Source organism: Triticum urartu, chromosome 1A (genome assembly GCF_056163025.1).
Source record: "Triticum urartu cultivar PI428250 chromosome 1A, HENAU_Tu73, whole genome shotgun sequence".
In the NCBI taxonomy this organism is placed as follows: domain Eukaryota; kingdom Viridiplantae; phylum Streptophyta; class Magnoliopsida; order Poales; family Poaceae; genus Triticum; species Triticum urartu.
In genome coordinates, this window is record NC_141873.1 from 520513671 (window position 1) to 520534686 (window position 21016).

The 21016-nt window shown below is 43.1% G+C and overlaps 2 protein-coding genes, 2 long non-coding RNA genes, 3 other non-coding genes and 1 pseudogene across 8 annotated transcripts; 4 read left to right on the plus strand and 4 right to left on the minus strand.

The window, feature by feature from the left end:
- The first annotated feature begins 756 nt into the window (after positions 1–756).
- On the plus strand, positions 757–2045 carry LOC147992160 (uncharacterized). The gene is made up of 2 exons (XR_015615119.1): positions 757–911; positions 1679–2045. It is a non-coding gene; the product is annotated as an uncharacterized LOC147992160 (long non-coding RNA).
- Positions 2046–2335: 290 nt separating this feature from the next.
- Positions 2336–5893, plus strand: LOC125537330 (uncharacterized). The gene is made up of 8 exons (XM_048700639.2): positions 2336–2520; positions 3568–3611; positions 3719–3787; positions 3904–3987; positions 4254–4288; positions 4751–4836; positions 5291–5356; positions 5537–5893. Exons 1-8 carry the CDS (start codon positions 2454–2456, stop codon positions 5569–5571), a joined length of 486 nt encoding a protein of 161 aa, XP_048556596.2. The 5' UTR covers positions 2336–2453; the 3' UTR covers positions 5572–5893.
- An 81-nt stretch (positions 5894–5974) lies between these two features.
- On the minus strand, positions 5975–6047 carry TRNAR-ACG (transfer RNA arginine (anticodon ACG)). Its single transcript has one exon. It is a non-coding gene; the product is annotated as a tRNA-Arg (tRNA).
- A 74-nt stretch (positions 6048–6121) lies between these two features.
- On the minus strand, positions 6122–6194 carry TRNAR-ACG (transfer RNA arginine (anticodon ACG)). The gene has a single exon. It is a non-coding gene; the product is annotated as a tRNA-Arg (tRNA).
- Positions 6195–6268: 74 nt separating this feature from the next.
- TRNAR-ACG (transfer RNA arginine (anticodon ACG)) lies at positions 6269–6341 on the minus strand. The gene has a single exon. It is a non-coding gene; the product is annotated as a tRNA-Arg (tRNA).
- A 3674-nt stretch (positions 6342–10015) lies between these two features.
- On the plus strand, positions 10016–11473 carry LOC147992162 (uncharacterized; annotated as a pseudogene).
- Positions 11474–15832: 4359 nt separating this feature from the next.
- On the plus strand, positions 15833–17282 carry LOC125525004 (uncharacterized). Its single transcript, XR_015608457.1, has 4 exons — positions 15833–15911; positions 16444–16524; positions 16735–16829; positions 16947–17282. It is a non-coding gene; the product is annotated as an uncharacterized LOC125525004 (long non-coding RNA).
- Positions 17283–17844: 562 nt separating this feature from the next.
- On the minus strand, positions 17845–20609 carry LOC125537338 (uncharacterized). 2 transcript variants are annotated; one of them, XM_048700652.2, is made up of 5 exons: positions 20417–20609; positions 19918–20039; positions 18793–19245; positions 18170–18279; positions 17845–18062 (listed from the first exon to the last, which is right to left on the minus strand). In XM_048700652.2, exons 2-4 carry the CDS (start codon positions 20024–20026, stop codon positions 18191–18193), a joined length of 651 nt encoding a protein of 216 aa, XP_048556609.1. In that variant the 5' UTR covers positions 20027–20039; positions 20417–20609; the 3' UTR covers positions 17845–18062; positions 18170–18190. The 2 variants fall into 2 exon arrangements, with proteins under 2 accessions (XP_048556609.1, XP_048556605.1); XM_048700648.2 differs by having other exon boundaries at positions 17845–18067.
- Between the last annotated feature and the right edge of the window lie 407 nt (positions 20610–21016).

Genomic DNA, 21016 nt, shown 5'->3' on the forward strand with positions numbered 1-21016 from the left:
AACACCGTGTTGAATATGTTGGGCCCATCGAACGTGAAACCAAGCCGGCACGCCGCCGCCGCTTCTAGGCACGCACCTTGTCGCTATTCACAACACTTGCCAAGCTCTTAGTTGGAGTGCTGGGAAGCCGATGACCGAAGCTAGGACCCATGGTTTCAACCAGTCGATCACCATAACATGATAAATGACGCACAACAGAATTTTTGTAAAAGTGCCGCAACACATTACTTTTATATGACCAAATGGCGCAAATTGATAGATTCATACACGGGGGAAATTGCTGATAAAAATATCAAAGTACAAATAACAATTTGACATGTGGGTCCCGAGCATCAAGTACATGTGGCTTGCCACGTCGTCATTTTCAAATATCAAAGTAGAGGGTAATTATTGTCAATATTATCAAAGTAGGGAGTAAAAACTGGAATTCAGTCTATTTTCAAATATGTGAAACGTGGAACTTACTACCTCCGTCCTACAAAATAACATTGTTTTTTTGCAACATACAACTTTGATGACGACGATGCACGGTACTAAACATATTCTTGTACTCCCTACTTTTTGCAGAAAACATGAGGAAATCATTGATTAAGGAATTAATGGACGTGATCTGGTGTAGTACTAATTAATGTCGATATAAATAGGAGAATATTGACATTTAATAAGGAGAGAAATATAAGAGTAAAGGAGTTGATCTTCAAGATCCGGTCGCCCCCTCCCTATATAAACCCCATGCCCGTACACAAGAGCACTGTATTCATAGCTAGAGACGCTGGCGGGCATAGGAGAGAAAAGAAGTCTCCTCATGGCGCTCACCATGAACAAGAAAGCGACGCCTGTGTGCTTGGTGTCTCTCCTCCTCGTGATGTCCGCCGCTCTCCTCTCGTGCCACGCGGCAGGGAGGGACATAGGTACGTACGTGTGCGTGCGTGCGCATCGGACCGTTTTCTTTAACCTCATCGTCGACATACTATCTCTATGGTTTATAGGGCTTACCTCAAAATTTTGGTTCTTTCATGTTATAAGTCTCAGTTGTATTTCTCCCATCATATGTTCAAATTATAAGATGCATTAAATTGCTGTATGCAAGGATTAAGAGAAAACTCACCAATGGTGCTAGAGTTTTGGCCATTCATTGGTCAAGCATGCATGTATTGTAATTAATGCATTGGTAAGCCCACTATTTGTGAGGGAAAATAACGCATTAATTGAGTGCTTTTACAAACTATATAAAAGTTATTTCACCATCTACCTTGATTGGTGAGATTTTTTAATTAAGTCCTATAAACATTATCGATTCATTTTTCATGCTACTCCCTTCGTCTCATAATTTAAGACGCATGCATGAAACTAGTGCATTAATTGAGTGCTTTTACAAACTATAAACATTATTTTACCATATACCTTGATTTGTGAGATTTTTGAATTGAGCCCTATAAACAAAAAGAAAGGGTATTATCGGTTCATTTTCCATGTTACTCCCTCCGTGCTCATAATATAAGACGTTATTGTATCTAATATGTGAGTATATTAATGTAATAATGTCTTATATTATGGGAGAGAGGAAGTATAATATGTGTATGTATATCTACACTGTTATGTTTTGATGAAGCCTGCCAACGAAACGAAGCCAGGTGACCTGATTCGGTCTTGGTTTGTTGTGCGTGTGTGTGTGCAGGCCCAGCAGAGCAATGGGCCAAATACTGCGTCGCCAAGCCGACGTGCAAGACGGCGCCGCAGGCGGCCCTCGACGCGTGCAGGAACGACTGCAACTTCTTCGGCTACCCTGCGAGCAAGGCCTACTGCTCGGCCTTGGAAGGCGGCATCTGTTGCTGCCTCAGGTAGTACGTAAAGAAGCTAGCGACGACGGCGGACACGTGTCGTCATCATGTGCTAGCTAGAAAGCCAACCGTGCATCAGCCAGTCAATTCCTTTTTTTTTTGTAACGGAGAAATCAAGAATCCATCGGTCGAGCCTGCATTGTTTACGCAGAAGAAAATAACAAGGTCAAGAGAAAAATTTCAATCAATAAATATAAACGTCGACCTGCGTGTGTGCCAAGTACCAACCGGTAAAACGTGCGCGTTTCTCGCCTGTCGCCGCAGTAAGAAAAGTCGCAACTCATTTAAAAAAAAGAAAAAGAAAAAAAGTCGAGCCCGTTACCGTAGCGCGCACGGTAACTCGCACCGTGCCGGGCCGGGCCGGGCCGCGCGGAGCCCGAAGCGACACGGCCGCGGGGGAGCCGGCTGGGCCCAGGACACTGGCTGGCTTCTCCGCACTTCCTCCGTCCGCCGAGCCAATAAAAGCCGAGGCGCCGCACGGCAGGAGAGGGAGAGAGAGAGACCATCCCACCACCCCGCGGGAAGCAGCCTGGGAAGTAGCTAGGGTAGCTTCGAGGAGTCCGCACGCGCCGCAGCCGCCGCCTCTCCCCAGCGCCACCACAGCCGCGCCCCATGGCCAAGGGCAAGTTCAAGGGCAAGCCCACCGGGCAGCGCACCTTCTCCTCCAAGGAGGAGCTCGGTACGTACGGCGCCGCCGCAATGCCCGCCCCCTCTACTCTTCCCCGGTTCGATTCGCGAGCTCCGCTGGCGGTTTGTTCGGTCGATGTAAGGCGCTTAGTTCGTTGCGCGATCGGCGGCCGGCGCGCGCGGCGGAGGCGCTCGCTGTCAAGGGCGCGCGGTCCGCTTGTGCTTGTTTTAGTCAGCTTGAAGAGCGTACCGGAGTCGATTGGCGCCGCAAGGTCGCGCCTTTGGGGTGGGAGGCGCAGATCGGACGGTTTGGTGCCCCGATCGACCATCCGTTCGATGCTTTGGCCACTTATTGGGTTCGTTAGCTTGAGTTTACCCTTTGAAAATAAGGGGGAAGGGTTTGCTTGTGTATCCTCCACGAGCCGGCTCCACTAATTAATTGGTGCCGAGGCTTACTAGCTACTGCATTCCGCGTGTGGACGTTCCTCCCGACCATTGTTTCGGTTGTTCGACCCGGTTATGACTGCTTTGTTCACCTGTAGAACTGTGTGTCTGTCTGGCCGGTTGTCTGCTTTGATTGGAAGTAGCACCTTAATTAGTTTAGCACTTGTCGACTGTTCCGTTCAGATTCATTGTGCAATGTGGGTATATTAATTTTGCAATGTTCTCTGTGGGTAAAATGTTCCTATTTATCTGTTTTTGCTCTTGTGACGATTCCTGTAAACTGGAACATTGTATTCTGGGGCATGGTTTTGTCTACTCCAATAGTACGTAGGTGAAAATTGTCAACACTTTGCCAAAGTTTTGAAATTAAGGTGGAAATTTGACGTTATGCTAGCTTTGTGTTGCTGCATGATAATTATTTGGACAAGTAGATGTTCCTGGTTTGCTCCAGCTACTTTCCTAAACAAATGAATCGCCATCCGCCGGAACACCAGTTTTTATCCTCCTTTCACTATTTTGCACTACCCTCCGTTCGATAATTCTTGTCGTCGTTTTGAACTAAAACGACAGCAAGGATTATGGAACGGAGGGAGTACCTATGAATTGGCCCTTTTACAAATCTCTTCTCATAGTTTTCATCTGAAACTGAATGTAGAGGCTGGTACTTCAGCAGATCGCCCAAAGACCTTTTCTAAGAAGGTTTGCATGCATCATTTCTTCCCAATTACGATACCAGTAAGATCAGTTTGACTAGACTATCTCATATGCTTGTTTTGGCTCTTGGCTTGTATTTGTAAACCAAACAGAAGCAAGAGGTATCTAACAGAAGGGAAGAGTCAATTGAGGAGGAAAGCGATGAAGAGGTTGAGAAGACTGTAAGTTATTCTCTTCCTGAAAAACTTACATCAAACTCTATCTAGATCCTTCAGTCCTTCAGCGTATACACTATTTATTTTACGTGACAATCTGCTTCTGTTTTTTACTTTAGCAGAAACACAAAGGCACTGCAGGTCTCATCGAGATTGACAATCCAAACCTGGTGAAACCAAAGAGTATTAAAGCCAAGGATGTTGATGTAAGTCTGATTTTTAATATGTGTTTCCTCCTCATCTTCAAAATATAATGTACTGCGTCCATGATTATGGATAGGCTGGCCACATTACAAGTTTACTTTTCTAGAAAGAAGATTTGCTGTTCCAATATAAGAATTTTCTACTGCATGTACTTGACTCCTTCAGGCTGTTATTATGCACACTCCTGTCATAAACTGTGTTATAGTTAGGGCCTTGTAAGCATTTATCAGTTCATATCTATTCGCTAACTCGTTTTGCACCTGCACAGGTTGATAGGACAACTGATCTCTCCAGGCGTGAAAGGTGTGTGCATGCATTTCCTGGGCATGCTTCTTTATGTACCATTGATGATTGTGTAAAACATATTTATCTCCTTTCTATGCGAGTTATAAGTGCACTTGAAATGTTGCTGACACAATCGGTACAAGTTCTGGAATGAAAAATGAAATTTCAGTGAGCTGATATAATAGGACTATCTAGTACTCGCCATTCTTTTTGGCGGTTCTATAGGTGTTGTTGCACAAGGAAATTCCACCCTTTGTTATGTTTTTATGTCAGGGGCTGTTGAAGAAAAAAATGCCATGTTATGCTATTATATTTATTCTGCTGTATGTACTTCGCTTGTAATTATAATCAACAATGATAATATATAATTCACTATTTGAAACGATTAATAGCCTATCCAGAAAAGAGAATGTACATTGCCAATGCAGTACTGTTACTTTCAGTGCATTTTAATTACTACGATTTTTTTTGCTCTTTCAGGGAGGAGCTTGAGAAGCAGAGAGCTCGAGCGCACTATATGAGACTTCAGGAGGAAGGGAAGACAGAACAGGCTAGGAAAGACCTAGGTGAGGGGTTAAGAGAGATTGTCTCAACTATTCTCCCCTTCGGTGCACACGATTATGATCATACTTTCCATTATATATATTTTTTCAATACAGCACATCCAAGATTATAATTGACTTCTACTATGTTCAAGCCCATTTTACCTTACCTTCCCACTTGAGCCTTGTGTGCAAGCCCATTTTATGATATGGTTTTAAGCATGTTAGGTCTAAGGAAGTTGGTGCATTTTAAGCGTTAAGTATATGTGTCCTTCCTCAGTCCCAAAGCAGTACAAGAATAGAAAACAATGTATTTCCTCTCTTTTTTTAATGTACTGCAAGTATATATGAGGTTGTCATATATTTCGTGCATTGGATGTTTACTGTGGTTGCATCTTTGTTTAGTAGCATCAGAGCATTGTTCCTTTGACTATGGGCAAACAACCGTGATCTTTACCCATCTTTTTCGCAAATGCAGATCGCCTTACCTTGATCCGGCGGCAGAGGGAGGAAGCTGCAAAGAAGCGCGAAGAGGAAAAAGCTGGTACACCCTCTTTTGCCGCTGCTAGTAACATTGTTTTAGCTTTGCTTCGGCATGTATTTAGTCGACACGTACAAAACTGAAACCCTGAACAAACCTGTTATGTTAGAATCAAAACATTTACCTGCATCTGCTATTTTCTACACTTGCTTGATTTCTAACCTTGTGCCTCACTGCTTGCAGCGAAAGAGGAGAGGAAGGCTGAAGCACGCAAGTGAGCCAAGCTATGGATGGACCAGACATGATAGATGTGTTTTGTTGCGAGACTCAACGCTGATATTAGATGAACTTCCTTTTACTGCCTTTATTATTTGCCTGTAGTAGTATGCAGTATGACCGAAGAACTGTGTGAATGATGCCTGTGCTTTCATCCCGTTAGATGTGAATTCTGAACTTGGGGTTGTTGATCTTCAAGTTAGCAAAAGCTTCTGTTGTCCTATAGGATTCATTGATTATTTTTCGTCTGATTACTCTGTACCTTCCCTGTATGCTAATGCATAATCAGAACATCTGCTATTTTCCTGTAAAAAAGTTATTTTTTCGGCTCTGCCACGGTAGGATATCAGTGTAGCTCCCCTTTTCAAAGTTCAAAACCTGAAAACTATAAGGGCAAAAAAAAATCGACTCCGCTGGGGATCGAACCCAGAATCTCTGGTTTCGTAGACCAGCGCCTTATCCATTGGGCCACGGAGTCCTCGACGAATGATATTAAGGACGGCCAATTGGATGAATGACTTTCTGGTGATAACATTTCTGACAAAAAATAATCGACTCCGCTGGGGATCGAACCCAGAATCTCTGGTTTCGTAGACCAGCGCCTTATCCATTGGGCCACGGAGTCCTCGACGAATGATATTAAGGACGGCCAATTGGATGAATGACTTTCTGGTGATAACATTTCTGACAAAAAATAATCGACTCCGCTGGGGATCGAACCCAGAATCTCTGGTTTCGTAGACCAGCGCCTTATCCATTGGGCCACGGAGTCATTGATGGGAGAGCAAAAATTCATCTCTCTGTTCATCAGATTAGGTTAAATGAACCCGCAAAAAGAAAAGATTAGGTTAAATGACAAATTCATGACCTTAGAAAGGTGAACAGTGACACGTGCAAAAAAATAAATAAGTTGACACGTGAGCCACATAAAAATGAAAAAAAGTTGTGATTTTAAAAGGTAAACAGTACACACGAGGTTCACCGCTAAAAAAACACGCATCACCATCAAACTTTGCACCTCTGTACTATACATCTATATTATCATGTCGAAATTCTTTAAACATTTTCTAAAACTTCAAACTATTCAAAATAAAGTGCTCACTGACACCTGTGTTCCAAAGTGACTTTCCTTTTTGCAAAAATAGTTTTTTTTCCCTTGATAGCTGCAAGATTTATTAGAGCAAAACCAAACCATATAATATGGTAGAAGGACATACCTAGGCATGGATTCATCATCCTTCCAGTTTCCCGCATTAACTGGACCAATTATCTTGTTCTATATGAATTGCAAAAAAAAACCCACCCTCCAACAAGGTTCTTGCAAAAAGAAGAAGAGAAACTGGAGTGGGATTTAGACAACAGTGATGCCACCACTGCTACTCCTGCTAAAGTTAGTGTTCAGGAAAAGTTCCAAGTTCCATAATTATATTTCTAGGATACTTGGATTTCACTATTACAAGGAGATTATATCTCTGCACATGTCACACACAAGAGTAGTGGCCTACTATCTTAGTACCTCCAAGCACTAGCGGAGCTACCCAAAATTTTTTGGGCGGGCCACAGGGAACAAGGCCAAAGGAAATCACAAAATAATTACTCTCAGAGCCCAGCTTTCCGTCCACTCTTCAGTGTTTTTTTCTTGAATAGGGCGGGCCAAGGCATAGTTTTGCCTGCATGTAGCTCCGCCCCTGCCTCCAAGGTTGAGGATCCAGAATGTTTACCCTTAGATGGTGATGATTGGATGAAGCCGTCTGTTGTATACACGCCTTGCTGGATGGAGAGTTCCTTGATAGCAAATATAGTTTAGAAGCCAATACGGGGTTATAACACTTATTGCTTGTAGCAAACTCTTTGTTTATGTTGAATTGTCGTCATGATAAGGTGGACTTCTTTGACTTTCCATACGCAAGCATACTAGAAGATAATCTCTGTTTCTGTGTGGGGCTTTACACGCCCGAAAAGCGCGCAATGTGGCACAATTGGAGGCAGCCCATGCACCAGATCGTGTCTCTGCAGAAGCGGCTCGATGACCTCTAGACAGGTACCGAAGGAATTGATCCCTGATGCTCCTGATCATCACCATACTCATTGATCACTGGCGCGGCTACTATCTTGTCAATAGTTTGCATCGCGACCAATGTTGTATGGCCAGAACACATAGTGTTTGGTTCTGGCATCGTGTTCATGGAATTCTACCATATTCTATTGTAATTGGCTTGTTGCATGAAACAAGATGGCATTTATCTAGAAACAAAGTTTCATTTATTTGGGAATAAATTCCTTTTTTGTTGGAACCAAACATGTAATCGATGGAGTGAATTTGTGTTATGGAAACAAATATGTTCTTATATTATGGGACAGAGGAAGTACATAGTTGGAAGCAATTTGCTAGTTGATTGAAGCAATATTGTGATGCTCGGACCCCAATAGTCGGGGAACGTCACCTGGGAGGGAGCCTTGAGCGAACTTCCCCCGTTCCCCAGCGGGGAGGATCATGGTGACCCCAATTGGCCCAAAGATCGACAAAATAGTTTTTCTTTCCGGAAGTGCTATGAACAGAAAATAGAAAAAAAAATGCCACAAAAATTGCCATTTTCCTAGTCGGCACCCAATTTTTTTTGCAAAAAAGCAGTAAAGAAATGCCAACTCTAAAAAAATGTCATCCTCTTAAATAATAAAAATGCCATCCTCACAATAATAAAAATGTCATCCTCACAATAATAAAAATGCCATGATTTTATAAATAAAACTGTTATCCTCTCATAATAAAAATGTCATCCTCTTAAAAAAATGCCATACTCTTATAATAAAAAATGCAATGTGAAAAGTAAAAAAAATCAGGATTTTTGGACAAATTAACAAACAAAAAGCTACAACAGATGCCAACAAATATATGCAGAGATGCCAGAAAATATATCTTCTAGTACCACTAATCTCTAAAACATATATGCAGCGGCAAATCGAACAGTTTAGAACGTTTTCGAACATTTTCTTGAAAATGTGATTTAAAAAAAATTCAGAACAGTTTCAGAAAAATGCGAACAAATTCTGAAATTCCAAAAAGGTTTTGAAGATGAGAACAATTTTTCAAATTTGTGATTTATTTTTGAAATTCCGAACATTTTCTGAAACTCCCAAACATTTTTTGAATTTTTGAACAAAATTTGAAAAACAGGAACATTTTTTGAAGTTCAGAAAAAAATTGAAACCACGGACATTTTTTGAATTTGTGAACAAATTTTGGAAAACGGGAACATTTTTTGAATTTGTGAACAAAATTTGAAAAACAGAAACATTTTTTGAAACTCAGAACAATTTTTTTAAACCGCAAACATTTTTTGATACACTAATATTTTTCGAATTTTTGAATTTTTTTTGAAAACCAGGGACATTTTTTGAAATTCTGAATAATATTTAAATTTCCAAAAAAATTGAAAAAGAAAAAAGGAAAACAAAAAGGGAAAGATGGAAAACAAAAAACAAAAAAGAAGAGAAATAGAAAAATGAAAAAGAAAAGGCCGGTTCAGGAACCTTCTAGAAGATTCCAGAAACCGGAAAACCTGTCTGGAAAACTCTAGAAGGTTCCCAAAACCGGAAACACTGCAAACAGGTTAAATGGGCCGGCCCATGACATCGCTCGATCGGCAGGTCTGTGCGAAAGGGTGACACTTTGACGCAACGAGCGTCCAATAGGAAATTCCCAACGGTTGGCCTTCCAGGGAACGTCAGCAACATTTTCATGCTCATAATTATAATATGCAGTTTACTGGACACTTTTGTACGGGTAGGTCAAAGCAAATTTGAATCAACATGGAAGAAAAATTATCCAGAAGTGGAAATAAATTTCTTTTTTTGACCGGATCCAGAGGTGGAAGTAAACAATTACAGTACTAGTACAACAAAACCAGACGTGGTCCTTTCCAGATCGAATCAAAGCTGTCCGATCTCCCGTGCTTTCCCCAAAACCAGTCCGTACTCCGATTTGATTCCTCAGTCCATGGCCAAATCCAATACGTGATCCAACGCCCTAAGGTCTTGCAATGCGGAGGTCGCCGGCTGAAGAAGAGTTTTTGTTCAGAGTGGCCCGGATCCTGGATTGGTTTCCTCAGCTTCTTCGCCGTCCGGAATGACGCGATCGTCAAGACCAAATCACGGGGTCGGACTGGATGAGCCTGCATTTGGCAAATCTGGAATAGTTCTGCTGCTACCTTTGGTTGGAGAGCATTGGCACTTTGGTGGCTTTCACGGGGTCGGACTCGGACTTGAACAAATCGGGGTGTGAAACTGGAACAAACTCTAACCTACCATTGGCCTTGGGCCCTGGCTATGTACATCTTCCCTTGTTGGTAGCCGAGGTAGAAGCAAAGCATCAGACTATCGAGACCCCTACCTGCCTGCCTGCCTGTTCCTTTGCACCGCGTGCGCACCGCGCAGTCGCCAGACATCATGGATCCGGCGGGTCTGCTACCCGGCGATGTGCTCGCGGACGTCCTCCGGCGCCTGATGCCGCGCAGCCTCGCCGCCTGCCGCTCCGTCTGCAAGGAGTGGTGTGCCGTCGTCGACGCCCACCGCCTGCTGCGAAAGGACCTCCTGCCGCTCTCCCTGGCCGGCATCTTCGTTGTCTACCGCTTCGTTGACGGCGAGCACTTCCCCCCGGCGTTCCTCTCGCGCCCCTCCGTCGTAGGCAAGATCCAGGGTAACCTCGGCTACCTCGACGACGTCCACAATGACTGGTCCCACATGACGGGTCACTGCAACGGCCTCCTCCTCCTCTGGGGAGGCGTGGCCAATCCGGCCACGCAACAGTGGGCTAGTCTACCGCGTCATCCTGATCGGACCCCGACCAAAGGCTTCATCAAATACGACTTCCTCGCGTACGATCCTATGGTCTCGCCACATTTTGAGGTGTTCTTCATGCAGTGTGTTAGGCGCAGGTATGGGAACTGATACGAGAACGAAGCTGAATTGGTCCCCGCGAACCCAAACTCAGAGTGGCCTCCATCGCCTTACACTATGAGCGCATTCTCGTCAAAGACCTGGCGGTGGGAGGAAAGATCTTTTATCAGGGAAGGGATGGCTCCACGGTCCATCGACCCCAAGCTACTACCGCTCATGAAAAACGTGTTGTTCCCTCGTGATGCTGTGTATTGGCGGGGCCGGCTCTATGTGTACAACATATTTTTTGTTATCAGGTATATATGTTTTGTTTCCCTATTTTTCTTAGCAAAGGCCACCCAATACCAAGGTGACTAGCTAGCTAATGTTGTACAGTAATAACGAATTTATTTGTTTGTGAAGATTGGATTTAGAGGATAATAAGTACCGAGTAATTGAACTCCCCCCGATTAGTGAAGCACGCGGAGATATTATGCCTCATTTGGGAAAATCTGGGAATATGGCGTTTACTATGGATTCGTCGGTGATTGCTGCAAACTTCAGATTTGGTTTCTTAATGAATCAATTGATCACACCGAATGGATGTTGAAGCATGAGATTGGCCTCAAGCCGTTGCTAGAAAATTTTCCTTGGGAACACAGTCATGGCTCTTGGTTCGTGCAAGGTTTGAGGGATAACAATGATGAAACACTTGACAGAGAGAAACTGGAATGGGATTCAGACAACGATGATGCCACTACTGCTTCTGCCACTGAAGTTAGTGTTCAGAAAAAGTTCCATAAATACATTTCAAGGATACTTGGATTTCATCCTTACAAGGAGATTATCTTTTTGCACATATCGGATACAAGAGTAGTGGCCTACCATCTTAAGAACTCCAAGGTTGAGGATTTGGGGTGCTTACCCGTAGATGGTGATGATTGGATACAATCGTCCTGTGTATACACGCCTTGCTGGATAGAGAGCTGCTTGAGAGCAAATAGTGTAGAACCCAATAGTGAGCTCTAGAATGTATTGCTTGAAACAAGTTATCTATTTACGTTGAATTGTCACCGTCCATTTACGTTGGACTGCTTTAACTTTCCACGTGGGCGCATATTAAAAGATAATCTCTACGAGTGGCTACTTCTAATGAGTCATACTAGCAAAAGGGTCCGTGCGTTGCAACGAGAGAGAAAATAAGTGTGTTCATCAAAACATCTGTCATATGGTAAGATAGTATGGAACGGAGCCACCAGAGGGAGCCTCACGCGGAGGTGTAGAAGAAATGTATATCAGCTGCGCATTAATCACAAAACCAGCCTTAGCAACGATGCAAAGAAAGCTTACTTCTCCAAAATATTGAAATCTACATTTAATTTTTTTAGGGGACAAATCTACCAATTGACCTTGCAACGATATGCTTTTGACTTTACATTGATGCCAGTCATCCTTGTAGCGTTCATGTGGTCGGCTTTGCAACATCGTCCTCTAACTTGAAATACCATCGACCATACTTGCAGCATATGCATAGTCGGTTGCACCATGGCATTCCAACTTTTCCAGTAAAAAAGAATAGTGGCAACTGGTGTTGCATTGGCATGCTTATGCTAGATGCATAGAGTGTTTGCTCTTGGAACGCCGCGCCCTGCTTGCAGCAGCAACAGCCAGGCTTCTAGTGTCGTGTATTCCGGTTGCATCAATGATGTACGATCAATCAGGTAAAATTTTAAAATAAAATGTAATATTTTTATATGCATGATCAACATTTTTTAAAATACTTTTTTAACATTTTTATATACATGATCAACATTTTTTAAAAATACTTATTTAATATTTTTATATACATGATCGACGGTTTTTTTAAAATACTTCTTTAACATTTCTCAAATACCTATTCAACATTTTTTAAATATTTTTTAAATATTTTTTAAATACTTGTTCAACATTTTTTTCAAATGCTTGACTAACATTTTTATATGCATGATCAACATTTTTTTAAATACTTCTTCAACATTTTTCAAATACTCATTCCAAAGATAAATGGGTGCATGCACCTGTCGACCTAGAGGAAACAGACTGGGAGCCAATCGGCCAGCAGTGGGCCGACTGGATCCAATCAGCGTACAGTGGGCCGACTGGGGTCCAATCGGCCAGCAACAGGCCGACTGGATCCAATCGGCCAACAGTAGGCCGACAGGATATTATTTTTGAAAAATATAATTACGGCGTAATATTTCTGAAATTTAATAAAAAAGATGTATTATTTAAAAAAATTTGGCGTAGTTTATACAGTACTCACAATTTCTCACACTTCCAGCGAATTAAACTGATGATTAGATGTGCCTTCTCTCCTTCGTACATTGTTTGGGGGTTTGGTCTGAGAAGGGGGTTGCAGCACTCATGATTTTGCTTGTTTCGGGGATGGAATGAATTGGGCATCAGCATCTAACAGAGAGAGAGGGAGGGAGGGAGGGAGGGAGGATTCTGTTTATTACGTCAACCATGTAGTAGAAACCAGATAGAACTAAACAGCTAGGGTTTTGGTTGACTTGGTAGCTGAATCATGGTCCATGAATTTGTGTAAAACGACAAGTGTGCTACTGAACTAAAATTCTACCTGTTCATTCCACTGCCTAGTTACCATCTGAAAGGTTCTATTTTGCCACCGCAACTTTAATTAGATTGTTATAGTTCAGACTAAGGGGATCAAAATTAGTCATCTGTTAGCTATGTACTGTGGACCTCAACACTAGCTGAGTAGCTACGTAGCTAATCATTGATCTTGTCTTGGGTGAAAGGCTGGCGTTTGTTAATTCAGATACTAAAAGGTAACCGACACTGACTTTATTTGTTTACTTTCCTTCTGAACTCTTATTTGCTTAGCTTCTATTGATGATATTTCTAATCTTTTATCTTCGTCGGTAAACTCAACTGCATCTCAGTTTTCTGTTCCCATTTCCTGGATTGCGGGTCCTGATGCGCAAGATTCTTCTGTTTGCTACAGCGCACGCAGGCCTGGACGATGGCAAGCATTGATGTGCGCACGTCGTTGCAACAGCCACATCTCAACCATCCCGACGCACGCAATAATCAGAGGTGCCAAAATGATTTGGTGTTTGCAAGGGTCGCTTTTGTTGCATTTTCTACATGAGAAACCATCTCAGGCTGTAAGTTTGCACAGCCTGGACACTTCACTTGCATACCTTGTTAGTTACTGATTGGACTATACGTAATTATGTTCACTTATATATATAACAAGAGTTACTTTACCCAACTCCCAAGGAAATTGATAAAAGAAAAACATGTCTGCATACTAAATGTTCTTGCAAATCTTGTTCTCAGATTGTCAATTGAAGGCGACAACAAGATATTCTCATGTTCTTTTAGAATGTTTATTTGGGGATTAAAATCTTGATAATTAGATGTACTGCTTCGCTTCATATGTAATTTCCCTCATGCCTTCTAATCCGTTCAGATGACTAGCTATTATCCACATTAGGTTTTGAAATGCCTATGCTCTATCTAATTGGTCGTTCAATTAGTCAAATAGCCGTTTCATTTTTATTATGCTGACACAAGATCTGTCTCTGTTCTAAGATTTAGTTTCTGGTCACTTTTTGTGAGGTTTTTCATCAAAGATTCTCTTTAAACTCCTATTTTATACCTTTCTTTATGGTTCTTTGCATGGAAGTACTCTGTTTTCTTGCTTATATTATTCTTCTGCTATCATACAGATTTGGATGCACCTGCACAGTACTGATAGTACATGAAATTCATCAACCTGCTGTTGCCGCAACCAACCAAAATCTGCTCTAACAGAGTGATGAATACAATATTCATGCTAAGCTTTCTTCAAATTATGCTAATTGATCTTAAAAAGCTGGCTACTGGTGTTATTTGCTGCAATTTATTTCTGACAGCCAGTAGTCTTGGAATGCTTTCGTGATGCAATTTATTTCTGACAGACAAGCTATGCTAATTGATCTTTAAAAGCTGGCTACTGGTGTTATCTGCTTTGTGGAAGGCTGTTAGCATTAAAATTTAGTGCTCGGCTGTTCATCATAGTCTCATTCCCTAGATAATTAATGAGGCATGAAAAATAGGTGAAATTGCAGGAAAATTGAAGATGGGAACACGATTCATTTTGTCAATGAGAACATCTACTGTTACAGATACACTTTCTGTATTCTACCTATCGATGGCGTAATGTTTGAATATTAAGTCATTTCTTTTTGTCATTAGCAGGTGCTTTTATTTATGTTCATATTCCACGTATGCATGTGCTGCTCCGGTGATGTTTTATTAGTTGATTGGCATATATGGATCTCTCCATGTTTATTAGTTGATCTCCAACCCCTACTTTGCTGTGGTGCTATGGGAGCAAGAAGAGCATGCATGCTTTCTCTCTACATCTAGGGTCCATATGGCCAGATTGACGGGCCTAAACTCTGGGTGAGCTCCTCCATGACCCGATCGATTTCTTACCTTGCTGGTTGTGTCATATGGCTATTAGCATTTGATTGATAAATATTTCAGTTTTACTGGATGATCTTGCTTTACCCATCTGCACCTTGAGTTGATCTGTTCTTTCATGTTTACTTACTTTTGCTACTATTCTTGTGCAGCTCAAAGGTTTCTTTCAAGAATCATGAGAGAACATTCAAGGAGTGGATTATTTGGAAATTAGAACCTTCAGATTTCTTAGAAGTGAGGTTACTTTCCAACTAGAATTATAGGCAAGCATTGGTCTTTAATTTGGAAGTGATTATCATGTCTAAGAAGGGAGATCAACCCGGTTTGGTGTACATGATGTATGATCCCTTTTTTATTGATTTCTTATACTATGTTGACATGACTTATTTCACTCAATTTTCTGGTTTTTTTACACCATACTTCATGCGGTAGCCATACAAGATCATTTATTATACCATTGTACTAGCATATTACAAAATATTATGCTAGATATAGATGGATTAACATGAAGATAATTTCTTTTGTTCTGTTTTTTCACTAGACATAGATGCTATTTATGCTTCTTTAGCAGTGACATCATAGTCAACTTGCATTTTCTGTCTTTTAGCTACACTACCAAATCCAGCAACTTTGATTTGTTCGTACCATTAGGCTGTAAGGAAATATTACTATATGTAACATGTTTTTTTTTTCTTAAGCTACTGTTGTTGCTTCTCATGTCCGAAATATATTTCTTGATGCAGCTTCACTCAGATTTATGTGAATATAAGCGTAAGAGGTCTAGTGGCAATGCTACAAAATCATTGCAGGCGTGAGTATCCAGATTGCACTACTGCTGGCCGTTTCTTGCCATTGCCTACAACAGGCTTCTGACAAAGCCAAGTCATGGCCTCATTAGGCCCCTTTTTTCAGCCAAACTGAAAGCACTTCATGTTAGCTTGTATTCGCTTTTGGATTAACTACAATGCATTGTACCCATCCATGCTCCAGGGTGAGCCGCACATTTTTTGTACATATCCTCGTTAGATGTACCAACGCCTATGATGGTTCTGAACTCTAATAATATAGTATCATATGTTTCGATGTTCTACAATTAGATCATAATGTTATAGCATATGCCCATATTGATGTACATGAGTTAGACTAAACATGGCAGCCGAATGTGCCGAGACAAGATAAATGCGCACAGGCCTTCTTGTAAAAGTTTTATACACTTTTCAAGAAAACGAACTTTGGTTAATCATTAAGCTATAATTTTTCTCATATTTGAACAAGGTTATTTGAGTTCTGCTAAAAAAGTGGCAATGTTAAAAAAACGGTTATTTTTTGTAACTTTTGCAAACTTTGTGGAAAGAAGCTGCAAATAACTGATTTCGCTGTCAAGTCTACAGTCCAATGTTAATCTAGAGGGTGGAATCTTTAAACTTCGTTGATGCTTTCTTGTCCGTTTTGATCTAATATCTGTCTGATGTGGTTTGTATAAAACTTATGGTAGTATAATTAGTTTTGCTTTTTCTTGTCAGGATATAATAACATTGTAGATAGACGGAGACTGAATCAGTTCACACTACTTTGATGTCTATCGAGCCAATGGGACAACAAAGGTAGTTCCTTTGCATAATTTGAAGAATGTTATTTCATACTGCACGATATGTCTGACTCCTTTCAGTGGGCATTCAATTAATTTGAGGCATCCTTTCCTAGGATCTTACCTTGATATTCCTCTATTTTCTCCTATTCGTCCCATGCTTTTTTAAGAACTGAAATAAATATAACCAGTGTTACAAATGTTTGCTGAGGAAAAGTCCTTGCAGAAAAGAAGAACCGGAAGCAGGTTATCTATCTTCACGAGCAAGTCGGTGTTTGTAAACCTTCACCAGAGCCATTCCAGCTCTTTCAGAGCCACAAGGTGAGCCGGAAGTCAGTGTATGTTTGAACGAGCACACTCGCTTCTCACAGAATTCATATAATTATTAGAAGCTCAGAACCAGTCATGCCAAAGATATGAAGTGAAACTCATTTATAGGCAAGGAAGTTGAGGAACCAAGACCCCAACGGCGCGGAGCAGTTTGCCGTCGAGAGGACTAGGGCTGCCATCAGGGACCTCTAGACCAAGCTCAACATCTCCCTCGTGCCTCCATCAACACCGTGTCTTGGAGGGTCGTCGCCGTCCGCGACGACGAGCTACTGCCGCAGCTTTGTCAGCCACACGGTTAGAGGGAGGCATCAAGGGCCTGCCACCGCTGCCGGGGCCGACGTGCGTGTAATTTCTATTAATGTATCTTATGTTGCCAAACAACAACATGCTCCTGTCAATGCTATATCGTTGTGGGTATGGCATTTCAGTTTCTTCCTCAGGTGATATTCCAATATAATAAGTTCCATCAAGAATTGCATGTACATGTACTGCTATCCTGATCCAAAAAGGAAAGTAAAAAGGGCGTTCATCTACCTGGCATCGCCCAGATGCCCATCAAGCGGCGCGCCACGGGCGCGCCCCAACTACTAGTGGATAGAACGCTCCCTGGGTGGGCGTGTTTTCTGATTTTTGGAAGCGACAAAACCCACCGCTCTCTCTTCTCTTGGTTCGAAACTGTCGAGATGAACGGCCTGTGTGCGGACGCTGAATCGCGTGGAGCAGCGTTTAGGTTAAAACAAGGGGTTTTTTGGTTCCTAGCCACACTTTAGCACATCTAACCTTAGGCAAGTTTGATCAAGTTAGGTAGGTGTTTGGTTCTAGCCACATCTAAGGCAAGACTTTTTTATGAGCAGTGAACCCTACATGTCATAGACATAAAAAGTGGGGCATGATTTTCTTAGGCAAGCCAAAGTGTGGCTAACAATTTGAGCAATTCAACTAAGGCAAGTGTGGCAAAAATCATGTGGATATGACAATGATAGTCATAATCCAAACAACCCCCAAATGCACGAACGATTTTGGATACCACAACGCAAATAGTTCACCACGAAAGACATTTAAAGTTCAACATTCGGATCAAAGGGGAGTCAAAGAAGAGCAAATGCATATTACATTCCTTGCTCATCAAAGGCGCAACTACTGATAAAAATAAACTATGGCAGGCTTCCTCTCCATGACATGATCTTGATTGAGCAGTAGGTTCCCGTGCCCATTTCAGTCTTCCTATCCTGTCGGAAAACAAAGATTAGGCCACTTGTCGAACAGTAAATGCCAAGACCAGATGATGCGAATCAGAATAAAGAACAAAGGCCAGGTTGAAAATAATGTACCCGGTGATGAAGTGCTGATCGTCAAGCAGCTCCGTCCGGCCGAGGGTTTCCTTGCCCCTCTGGATCCTGGTCATTGTTCACCTCTTGCCCACCCTCGTTGTCATTTCCTCCTGCAAACCAAATGAAAAGCACCATTAGTCCTATATAATCGAACTAGGTTGACATGCAATAATTAGAGTGAATTCCACTTTTTACCCCATATTTATACATTTGTGACACTAATTACCTCTTCCAGTGAAAATTCGTCTAGAATACCCCTTTTGAAATCTTTGGACCCTTATTTTTTGATGCGTGTCCATCAGGTAAGGTGTGAGGTGACGCCCTGTATCCAAAAACATGTGGACGGCCACAAGGAGTGGAACAGATAGACAAGAGAAGTTTGGACAAGATCGCCAATGATGCCCTCCGATCCTTACAGTTTTTTTTACAAATCAATGACGCAACATGCCGATCCTATCGACCATAAACAAACAAAATGTAAAACTGGGGTAAAACCGTGTTAAAAGTCTTCAAAATCTGACATTTCGATAAAAGTTCCGCTAAATAGGGTAATATGTGTCACAAATGTACAACTATAAGGTAAAAAATGGAATTCACTCCAATAATTAAGTATGAAGTAGTACCACGAGTCAGACGCTCGTAAACTGCGAAGCCCATGACAATCAGGTAGACTATCACGGTCACCCAAACGCCAACATCTGTGGACAACTCGATCTTGTAACTTGAATCCTCATTGACGGGAGTTGGAGGGTAGTACATGTCCCTTGGTGATGCAGGAGGCGCCGGACTGGCGGGCGCTGGCAGGGATGGCGGAGACGTCGCAAAGAAATCATCGCATGCCTCGTACGGCTTGTCCTGGGAACGTCTCTTACCTCCACACTTCAGGTAAAGACTGAACACGGCCTGGGAGGTGGTGCCCGATAGCGCCAGCTGAGGCTCATCGACCACCAAGCAGAGGCAGCCGGCCATGTCCACTGTGGGCAGAACCGAGGAACAGCAGGCAGCGGCATTGGTTGGCTCAAACTCTTCCACACAGTTCTTGACAATAGCGGTGGCCAGCTGGGTGGCATTGCAACCTTCAACAGGAGAAGCAAAGGATTGTCAGCGTTGCGTCTAGGATCGAACGTGCAAATACTAGTACTAGGCTAACACGGACAGAGGATATTATAGTACGTAGTAGGAGTAGAAAATAAAGTCTCCCACAATAAGAAGACCAAAATGGCAGCGGAACAACTATATGCTATTCTGTCTGTATCTCAGACTTGGGAAGTGTATCCAACAGGCAAATTACCAAAACAGAGTGCCTGCGCACGGAGCCGAATCGCAACTCCGAAATACAGTAAATCCTAGTATTACGAGCACACGTAGTGTGATGATAGTGATACTACTACATATGGATGCAAAAGTGTGCCAAGAAACATGAAAACAAGGCCTTGCAACCTTCAACGGAAGAAGCAAAGGATTGTCAGCGTTGCGTCTATGACTGAACATGCAAATCCTACTAGGCTAACACGGATAGAGGATACGACAAAATAGTCTCCCATAACAAGAACACCAATGACAGCGGAACAACTGTATGCTATTCTGTCTGTATCTTAACTTGGAAAGTATGGGACAGACAAGCTACCAAAACGAGAGGAATCGCAACTCCGAAATAAATCCTAGTATTAGGAGCACACTAATGTGATACTACAAGTCGATGCAAAAAGGGAATGTGCCAAGAAACATGAAAGCGAGGCCTTTTATACCTGATGGCTCCACGGAGGCCGAGATCGAAGCGGATGCCGAGGAGACAGAGACGAGCGCCGCCGCCGCGAGCAGCAACACCACCCAAGCTGCGGTCGCAAAAGCCCTCATCCTGCTGGTGACCCTGAGAAAGCAACAAGGACATGGAAGTCACGATTGAGTGCGGATCTAACCCCAGGAGAAAACGATAACCAAATCATAGCAACAGCCCGATCCGCCGCCTCTCCACCGCCGCTCGCCTCGCCTCGCCCGAGAGGAGCGCAAAACGCTCGCTCTTCACCGCCGCCAGCCGGCAGCCGCCTCGCCGGAGAGTGGCGCTTCTTCGCCGCCGCCAGCCGCGTGGCCAGCGCTACTCTCCGGCGAGGCGCCTGCCGGCTGGCGGCGGTGACGAAGTGCTCCACCGAGCGAGGCCCTCTGCAGCGAGACGAGCGCGCCGATGGCTCGGGGGTCAAGCTGACAAGCCGCGCGCGACAAGAGTAGGGCGAGGACGCGGTTGCCTACCTGGAGGGATCGCACCGGGCTGCTGCTTCCGGTCGCTGGTGCCCCGCCGGTGCGGAGGAGGAGGCGGGTTTGGTGCTTTGGCTGGCTGATGGAACGGGTGGTGTGGAGGAGAGCGATGCGGAAACCGGTGCGTCCTCTTATAGACTCGGGGCAAGGGGAGCGTGGTGGCGGCGGGCGGGCGGGCTGGCGCCTGCTGTTGGTGGGGTGGAAGGGAACAGGGGGGATGGAGGAAGGGAACAGGGGAGGGAACGGTCCGACTCCGATCACTGAATACCCCGCAAAAGCAAAAGAAAGGAGTCGCTGCGTTGCGCAGCGACAGACTTTTTTGACATCGTGTGCCAGACTGCGACTCTTTTCATTTGAATTAGTAGTACTACGGACTGTTGTGGTTTGAATGATTGGTATAGAAATCCGTTTCCGACTTGTTATGTTTAATAGCAACTCCAACAGGCCGACTCAAACGAACGGTGATTTCGTCCGTTTTTTTGTCTATTTGAGTCGGTCAGACGAACACGGACATCCGCTTCTGTGTTTTGATTGGCATACGCGCCCAACGCTCGCCCGACCTATTTTTACGGCACCGATAAAAAAAAATTATGC